General features: G+C 45.1%; 1 protein-coding gene across 1 annotated transcript in view; it reads left to right on the forward strand.

Moving 5' to 3' along the window:
* The window catches only part of rnd3a (Rho family GTPase 3a), a 12,255-nt gene extending 3,467 nt beyond the window's left edge, over positions 1 to 8,788 (forward strand). The window contains 3 exon segments of the mRNA XM_068719448.1: positions 5,170 to 5,279; positions 6,303 to 6,437; positions 6,626 to 8,788. Of these exon segments, the coding sequence (XP_068575549.1) occupies positions 5,170 to 5,279; positions 6,303 to 6,437; positions 6,626 to 6,874 (494 nt within the window). The 3' untranslated portion in view covers positions 6,875 to 8,788.
* Positions 8,789 to 10,043: the final 1,255 nt, after the last annotated feature.

Genomic DNA, 10,043 nt, shown 5'->3' on the forward strand with positions numbered 1-10,043 from the left:
GCTGCTTAGTTCTTCAGAAATCAGTGTGATGTGTTTGTTCCAACTTCCTCGAGGCAGTTTGCCAAAGCCAGGAGGAATGCAAGCTTCAATAAAATAATATCTGGAACTGCCGGGCATTTTCACATCAAGGACTCCCAAAGGGACCCACGTGTTGGACCCCATGGATCTCATTTGGTAATATTTATCCTGGGGAACCTTACGGGAAACTTCTCGTTCTTGTTTTGTTTGGTGACTGATTTGAACAGCTGCCGACAGATTAAAAGACGACCCACTTTGAAACCCAGGAATAAAAGCCTGATGAAGGACTTCATTAGAGGATGATGTGTGATGATAGTGGAGGCCAGGTTGTCATCTCCTTGTGCGGTGTTCCTTGTAATGCTGAACAGTTGAACTGTGGGACTTTTTCATGCATTCAGTAAGCTCCTCTGCAAACCGTGCCCCCCCACCCTTCCACTCTCTTGTGTCGGCGGCCATTGTTGCATCGGATCACATTTCTGGGCTCAGCGAATTGGAGCCGCATGTCTGGCATTCCTCAGACTAAAGGTTTCTCCTTCCTCGCCTACAAAGACCCCCATTGTACCCGGGCCGGGTTAGATCCTCGGCGGAGTTGAAGAGAAGTGGCGTGGTCCGCTAAAGCCCTACCTCGTTTCCAAGGGGGAAATTGAATCACGCTGGAATTTGCCGACCGGCGAGAGAGAGAGAGCCTTGAGCCGACATACAGTGTATCAACTTGAGGGCAATGGAATTCTGGGAGAGATGAAAAGACTTCCTGTCTGCTAATGTGTTGGAAGGACTTTCTGTGTGATGTTACACCCGACATTAAAATCCGTGTCCGGTCTTGACACTGAACACCTTGCCCTCTTGGTCCTCCACATGTTTTTGTAGTTGTTCTAATGTGGATTCCTCCTCGATTCACACTTTGTTGTTGATGTGGCCACGACTGTCATTGACTCATTTACGTATATTATATGTTTTTTAGGATTTCGTAGTTTGTGATCTAAATCACAACCTTGCTGATCTTCTTTATCAAAGACATGTAGAACATATTGCATCGTGCATTTATCTTACAGTAGGGTTGAGCGAGTCTGTACCGTTCGTTACTTTTCACAAGTTCACTTAGCTTCTTTAGGCCAATAAATAAATCAAATGAACTCACAAAATGTCAAGAAAAGGAAATATTCGTACACCTTTTTTTAAAAATTCAAGTCTCTCTTTCACCGAACTGAGACGTACTTGCCTTGTTAACTCATCGTAAAAAACACCCAAAAGATGAAAAGTCACCAAAACCGTCTTGTTCAGACAATCGCCAACTCTGGTTTGGTAGAAATAAACCTGAGTTACATGTGGAAAATATTCATTTTTTTTCCCCCGGTGTCTCTCACTCGTTCTTCGGAGATGGACCGTTAAATTAGCATTATAAAATGCCAAATATCGCCCCCCCCCCCCCCTAAAAAAAAAAAAAACACTGACGCACTCAGCCAATCGCTGATAGACGATATATATTCCTTTAATCGCCCTACCCTGTAAAAATATGATGTCCTATTGTAAAGTAATACATCATATATCACAGCATACATAAAAGCAATTACATGCCTTTCCAAGTTTTGCACATCTCTGTAACCACAGCAACAACAGCTGACAACGGTCCAGGTTACTTCAGCCTGAATTGCCGCTTGTCTTCCTCGCTGTTTGCGTTGAATGCGCCTGGCTGGCGAGTGGCTACATATTGAAGCTGGATAATGTGTGTGGGGGATGGCTGGCTGTGCCTGTCGCCGTTTTGTTGTTTCCACAGGTGTCCCTGAAGATGTAGCGCCTCTCTCCACACACACACACACACACACACACACACACATGCTCTCACCACCCTCCCCCCCTCAGCTCAGTTAACTCAGCTATGTTAGCTATGCAGTAAATCAGCAGGCCTGCAGACCTGTTGCCAGACTATACCTCCAGACTGTCGGGCCGCAGCTGGCTTACCTCAGGACTCTCTCTGTGTGTGTGTGTGTGTGTGTGTGTGTGTGTGTGTGTGTTCGTGTGCGATGAAAGTGCATTTCCATGTCTGTAAGCCGTTTTTTGTGTGAGGGCTTCCAACAGAAAGTGGGATGTCTGAAACGTCACGGAATTATTTAAGAACCGTAGTCCCGACAGGCAACATCGGGAAACGTCAGATTCTTTTGTCGTTCGGTGGAAGCGAAGAGAACATCTGTGGATTTGAATATTGAGTCACAATCACGCCAATAGAGCAGAATGCATTTTCCGACTTGTTTCATGTGCATTAAGTGGGGCTTTTCATCCCAGCTGTTGAGGAAGTCAGCGCACCAGGAAGGAAGAACATTTCATTTTACATTCTGTAAAAGTTTCTGCGCAGTCATGGAAAGACATTTAGTTTTTTCCATCAGTGGGAAGTTTGGTATTGTCTCACAGTGTGCTGCATCCTCTCACGTCGTCGTACATTAATTTGCTGTGAGCGAGGCACAAGGGGGAATATGTTTAAGAGTAGGCGGGAGAGTGTGTGTTTAAAGGACGGACGGGGAGGATGGGGTGTGTGTCTTCGTCCAGATTTAGAGTTCCTGTGGGAGAACAATGACAGGAGCTAATTAGATGGCTGTCACCAGGTCTATGGGATGTCCTCTTATCTTTCCGCTTGGCAGGGAAATGACCTCAACGCAGTTACGACTCTGCTGAGGACTCCGCTGTAAAACGACTGTAAACGACAATCAAGACAGAGAACGCCTCCTATCAAAAACTCTTAACGTCTCAAATGAAAACCGTTAACAGACCTGCGCACAAGCCGCAAGCAAATTTTTATCCTCCGTGTTGTGAGGCTTAAAATTCGCAGCTATAAATACATAAATCTCCAAGTAATTTCACAGGCATATGTGCGGAGAAGCATTGCAAACGCGCACACACTCCACCCAGCCACTCAGATATGTGTGTCCCCCCCCCTCCATCGGTTTGCTTAAAAGAATCAATTCATCGTAAAATGTCAGCCGACTCTTTCCCCTTTCAGTCGCGCGGTCTTATTTTCCCAGTGATTGGTTCCAGGCACTCAGGGCTGGAAAAAAAAAAGAAGGAAGAAAAACCTTCAAACAATGCAATGCGGTCGTGATTGATTGTGAGACGGCCGTGAAAAATGGGAAATAAATTCTTGCAGGGGATTCCACATTCCTCCTCGCCTTGTACTTCCTTTTTGTTTAGGTGGTGTCACCTATCAGACGGCTTTACAAAGGATCCAGAGGGAGTGAGTGGGAAAAGCCAAAAACACATTAAGATCAACACATCAAAATCATTTATTCGGTGTTGTTCTTGGCGCCCATACTTCACTGACTTTCAGTTTTTGAAATAGTAAAAGGCATTACGACACATAAATTAACTGCATTATTGGTTGGCCCGTGTGTATCAACATTTGGGAAAGTGAGACTGTGGAATTCACGGTTTTAGCCAAAAAATATCTCATTATTGCAACTTCTCTTCACTCAATTCCCCTCCCTAAAAACAAAGGCAGGGTCAATATTGTAAGCAGGCTCCTCATTTTTACATTTTATAAGCCGTTGGTGAGTTAGCCAAACTACGAAGTAAAACTGTTAGCGCCCGTTAGCTTGTAAACGTTCTGTAATTTCCAAATTGGCATCTTTGCCAAATATGGTTAGTAATAATTGCCACTGTACTTTTTTGATATTTAAAAAAAAGTATGCCAGGATTGTACAGTTTTGCTGTCCAAAGAGAAGACAAAGTGATTCCTTTGTTAGCGTTAGCTGACCGCCATTTTCCAGGTCTAGGTGCCGTAGCAGTCGAGCTATTGCTAGCTTATGGCTCATAATAGGAGTGTCTTGTATAATTTATGTTTAAGCGCATCTTAAACCACCTAAATTGAGTGCAGAGCAGCAGCTTGTTCTGTCTATCTGTGAAATTGAACGTTAGCTAACTTAAGCAAACGCGACTTCTTAAAAGTATGATTTTTTTGATAAACCCGTGTGGCTACAGTAACCTAGCGGTATGCGCTCTACTCAGTGAGCTACCGGGGCGTCCCCTAGCTAACGTAGCTTCTAGCTGAGCAGTTCTTCGTAGTTAATGGGCAAAATATTAGTATTTGTCAGTGGCACAACCCCGGTCAAACAAATAGGTTATGTCTCATAATAATCCTTATACCATCTATATTTTACTTTGTTGCACTCAGTGGGCTCACAGTTTTTCAACAGTATTGTTTATTATCCCCGTTGGAGGGAGCAGTGACCTAACCCGCCCATTCGACCCCCCCCCCCCCCCCCCCCCCGCCTTCCCTGGGTCGAACACTGGGAATGTGTGATTGTGGACATAGATATGGTTCAGATTTCTGTGTGCAGCGGCAGTTCATTTATTGTGCACACAAACGCCGTTGTCATGCTTTGTTGTGCGAGGCCCGACCCTGGAAGGAAGTGCAGATTGTATAAACGGTGTCGTCTCCCATCCGGACCGTTTAGGTCAGGAACACTAGATCCCTGATTGTGTGTGTGTGTGTGTGTGTGTGTGTGTGTGTGTGCATGTGTGCATGTGACAGTGCATTCCTGACTTTTCTCGACGGCAGTGTTTATAAAGGACCTCCCAGGGGGAACCTTCAGTTACCAAAAACAAAATTCTCCGGATTTTTTGGCAGCCGATTGTGTGGTCAGCTCTGGCTCGTCATGTGATCTTGACTCACCTTGACATGAGGCCACCCTCCCCTTCCTCCCCGGAGATGTTTCAGTCTGCCGGAGAGAGATGGGCGTCTCCCTCACACATGTTTTCAGTTTTTGAGTATTGGGAGTCACTTCCTCGCTCTTCTCCGGGAGAGGATTTCTTCAACAAGTGATCTCGCCATAGTCAGCACATTTTTCCAACCGATGCGGCGTTATTTGTTTTGTTTCTCTCGCCCCGGTTGCTATGGATTATGGCTGAGCTGCAATCATGCCATATGAGAATAGCTGCCAAAAAAATGCTGAGGAGTTAAAAGAGATCTTTCGGGCGTGTTTATTGATTCAGAAAAATCTGTTTGTGGTTTTCTCTGTAGATGTGGTTACTGCCCCTCACTTCAATGCAGGTATTTCCTTTTCAGTGAAGGGAAAAAAGTTCCTTCTACCGTCACAGTGTTGCTCAGACATACCGTTAGATCTGCATCATGTGTGAATACTTCTTTAATGTCTTCTGTTTCAGGGTCTCCGTACTACGACAATGTGAGGCCTCTCTCCTACCCAGACTCGGACGCCGTCCTCATCTGTTTCGACATCAGCCGCCCTGAAACACTCGACAGCGTACTGAAAAAGGTAAAGGGGGCTCCGGACACGGGGTTCATTTGAAGCCATTTCTTTTTCTTTTTTTTTTGCAACCAGAAGTGACACAAGAGGGTGGAGCTAAGTACAACGGAACAGGACGTTTTCTAGGCGACCAAATTGTTACAATTAACTTTCATGAACTGAAAACACACACTGTGACAGACCACGCTGTAAAGTCTTAGATTTTGTCTGATCTGCTGACAAAGGCCAAGTCTTGTGATGTTAGGATGGAGTGTGACCTGGAGGCCGGCCGGGTTAAATCCCCGGAGCGGCTGTTCTCCACCGACTGACTTTTTAACCGAGACGTAGCCGCCAAATACTCACACGGGGTTAACGCGGTTAACGTCTGATGACTGTGGTCGCGCTGGCTGACTGCCACGTGTGTGCGCTGAACCTAAAGCAGGACGTGCTGCATCAGTCAGTCATCTGACTGATAAAAAGGCTCATAAAACAAACGTTTGTTAGTTTTTGTAAGTTAAGTGAGTTTCCTCGACGTTACGTCAGTCGCAGGTCGTGTTTCGGACGATCTAGATTGGAATGAGCACGGCTTTTTAGTCAAGTGGTGTTTGTGCAGACAGAAAGTGACACATTGTACAAAACAACTTCCTCTTTGGATGTTGATGATCTTGATCCCCTGACCGGGCCGGCCAGCAAGCCAGCCCTGAGGCACATTAGCCTCAGCTTAAAGCCCCTGGAGAATTGCCATCGATCACAGAGCATTTATTGTTATACGGGAGGAAACACGAGGATTATTTGTAGTTCCCTTCCAGGGTTGAAAGCACGAGGGGCTCCAGGAAGTGGCAGCTTTAACCTTTGCGCTTAAAGGAACGGGTGAGGGGTGGAATTCATGGGATGTTGTGTCACGCCATTCAGGAAAACGTGCACATCTGACCTCTTAATCGCAGTGGAAAAAAAGAGTTGGATATTGATTTTCTGCTCATATTATTCTAGCAGTGGTCGACATTGTTTTCTCAATGAATGTTACATGATGCAAGCGTTTGTCTTCCTCCATAGTGGAAAGGGGAGATCCAGGAGTTTTGTCCCAACACTAAGATGCTGCTGGTCGGATGCAAGTCGGACCTGCGCACCGACCTGAACACGCTGGTGGAGCTTTCCAACCACAGGCAGACGCCAGTCTCCTATGACCAGGTACGCAGATCCAAAGTGTTGTAAATTATGCATTTTCCCTGGAGTCATTCATGAATAGTTGCTCGTTGTACTCAACTTAATGCCATGACTGATCCCTAAGATGGAAAATCCCATTGTTCTTGTCAACCTGACCTACAAGCCCCTTTTTTTCCCCGTATGGTGACCGCATTTTACCCCTTCCTCCTCAGGGTTCCAGCATGGCCAAGCAGATCTCGGCGCCCTACATCGAGTGCTCGGCCCAGCAGTCGGAGAACAGCGTCAGGGACATCTTCCACGTGGCCACGCTGGCCTGCATCAACAAGAGCAACAAGAACGTCAAGCGCAGCAAGGCCCCCCGCGGCAACAAGAGGATCTCACACATGCCCGGCAGGCCCGACCTGGCGGCCGTGGCCTCGGACCTGCGGAAGGACAAAGCCAAAAGTTGCTCGGTCATGTGACCGATCAGACTTAGGGGGATCGGACTGAGGACGAGGACCGGGCGCAGTGCGAGCAGGGAGCTGTGGGGCGACGCTCTTTCCTGCATGCTAAAGACCCCTTGTTTGTCCGGAGAGGGGTTTTATAAGCTTCAATTCATGTTCATGTCGCTGGAAAACTCAACGCGTAGTAGCATCCCCACCCACATGGAACACCCCCCCACCCCACCCCCACCCTGCCCCGCCAGACTATGAAGCTGTCCGTCAGCGAGCTGCTTGCTCGGGGAAGTGACCCGCTGCCCTCTGGGAAGGACGGAGCGGACTCGGCTCGAGGCAGGAAATGAGCAGGAGGAGTGATGTCATTAGGATACGAAGAGGGGTTTAAGAGCATGTGATCGTTTGAAGGAGAGCCAAAGGCTGCTGTTTGTGCCGGATCAAAGACCTTTTGCTCGTTCCTGTGACTGTTGGACACTAGAAAGAGGAAGTTCTCAGTGCTGCACAAAGGAAACCTGCCGCTGTGTGTCCCGTGTCTCTTGATGTGTCGTCGGTATAATGTGAAGTCGTCGGTGTGTAACCCGCATCATTGTTTTATTTGTAGCCCCGCCCTGTTGAGTTTCAACCACGAACCGCTGAGCGATTCTCGAGTTGACAACCGCACGTCTGTAGCAGTCGGACCGCCATTCTGTGCTCGTTAATTTCACGCCAACAGCTACTACAGACACACAAAGACAGATCATCTCAACTGTTCTCCACGCTGACAGGTTTATGGACTCCTTTTGTATCGCACTGGGGAGCCGCGAGCAAAAGGACTCAAAGCTGTGGGTCGGCCTCCAGGATCTACCCAACGGTTCCTTAAGTCCATTTTATAAACAAAAGCAGTGTCAATTAGTGACACTGAAATAACTGTCATTACACATTTAAATACCCTTTTAATGGACCCTTAATGGGTCGGAGAGCTTTAGTCAAAGTGAAAATGTGTTTAATTGTGTAAAATCGTCTGGTTTGACGGCTGGTTTGAGCAATGAGTCATTTTCCCACCGCACTTTAGGGAGGGAGTGTTTATGCAAGCAACAATTAAAGCTTGTTTATTAGAATCTTAAATGTCAGAGCCTCTCGGTTTACATTTTCCCTGAAATGTTTAGACTCTGCTGTTGGGTTAAATCCTCATAAAGGCCCCGTCACGCCAGCGAAACGTTTGGATCCGTCAATTGTTTCAGTCGTTTTTTTCGTTGCTTTTTAACGTGTTACAGACTCAGTGACTGATCTTGAAAATAATCAGCAGATTAATAAATTATGAAAACGATCGTTGGCACTACTTGATTGAATGTACAATACTGAGAACAAAACGGCAGAGGCGGAGTCGTTGGCGTGGATGGAAAATTTGAAAAAAACGAAGCTAATGGAGCTAAATTTGAGTTAGCTAGGTTGGCTAGTGCGTTAGCGGTTAGCTCACCAGCTACAGCAGCTCACACTTTAGAAGAACAAATGTTGCGAAGACGAGGAAAAAGCACTCCGCTGTTTCCGCTCTCTGGTGTGACCGGGCCGCCACTTGAATCGGATGATTTTATGTAAACAAATGGGCTTTAATTGGAAAATGAGCGACTTTTCTAAAGTCTTGAGAAACAGTGTTTACAGTGGAAATTTGTGTTTGTTTAATTTTTCCTCCAACAGTACAATTAAGGATCTGTTTGAATATCAAAGGTATTGATGCACTTTTAATGTAACTTCCCTGACTTATCTTGCTCAAATGCCCGCGCTGTAACATTTGGCAGCTCAGTCGACCATCTTGATTTTCTAATCTGTTACCCCCCCCCCCCGTGTGCATTGTCACGTTTTCTTGAATGTTGATGTCATCTTCGGTTGTCTTTGCCAATGTTGTTTCCGCAGTATTTATTGAATTATATATTTTCCCTTTAGAATAAATGCAAATGGAATTGAAGAGAAGTGTGTTGTGTCGTTTCAACTGTAAACCAAAGATACATCTTGTGTAAATACAGGAACCAAAAATGAGTCAAAGCAGGTAAAAACACGCCCTCAACAAAAATCTGATGGTTGGACAACCTATTTCAAGGCACAGTAGTTTATTCATGTGACACAGTTGGTAAAATGGGGCATAAAATGCTTCATGAAGGGATGCAAAATGTTTCTATGAAGCCACAGCATAGTTAAAAGGTGTATTGTAGATTAAATGTCTTAAAGGTAAAAAAAGAAAAAGAAGTAAAGGTTGCAAGAATGGATGAAAGAACATCCACTTCCTCACAGAACTATTTAGAACAAAAATCCCATCGTCGGTTTTGTACTTCACGTTCAATGCACAGAAAAGGTTTTCTTTCATCCTTCACTCGGACGCCTTAGGACAAAGGACACACCTGTGACGCGTTGTCATGATTGCACAGGTGCAGCCTACATAAGGCCTGTTGGTTTTTGGATCTGTAAGGCTCAGACTAAGACCTGCAGCTCAACTATGAAGGTGGTTTATTACCTTTATTTGCTCTCTCAAACAAAAGCTTTTTTTTTTTCATTTCTGGTACACAGAAACATGCCTCGAGTTAAACCACATATATTTCCCACTGGATCTATATGTGCTGGATTAAGCCCTCATCTAGATTGTGTTTGAGGTGGTTTATTGATGCCCAGGCGGGGAATGAGCTCCAGTCTTGTCAACAATACTGTAGATCCCTCTTCTTTGTAAATGGATCACTGAACTAGCTTAATTTAATTATTTATTTATTTGTTCAGTTCTTTGAGACTGGCTTTAAAGGCTATAAACACATGATAAGATTTGGGTGTCCGAGTAGTATTGACCAATCACGTTCCAGCAGGCTTTCTTTGAACACAGGTGAACAGTCTGTGTGGAGAGCAAAAGAGAAGGAACCCATTTGCCTCAAATTCAAACTGGGAACTCACCGGCTAACGTCTTTGCTTAAATTAAATTGGCTTGTAAAATGGCTGCTTGTGAAACAATCCAGTCATACACAGGTTCTGATATTGCAAATACACCAGTTACCAACAATTATTATACAACTCATATTCGATACGAACATGTACATCTTCTGGAATACCATAAAAATCTGTGAGTACATTTTTTCAATTTCACAATAATTACTTAAGTAGGTTGTGGTGCACAAAAAAATATTGAATTTACCCTGAGCAAAATAAATATATTCAACCCAAACTTTGATTGTTAGGAGCA

This window comes from Cebidichthys violaceus, unplaced genomic scaffold (genome assembly GCF_023349555.1).
Source record: "Cebidichthys violaceus isolate CVI_PGR_0920_01 unplaced genomic scaffold, fCebVio1.0.p SCAF_24, whole genome shotgun sequence".
NCBI lineage: Eukaryota > Metazoa > Chordata > Actinopteri > Perciformes > Stichaeidae > Cebidichthys > Cebidichthys violaceus.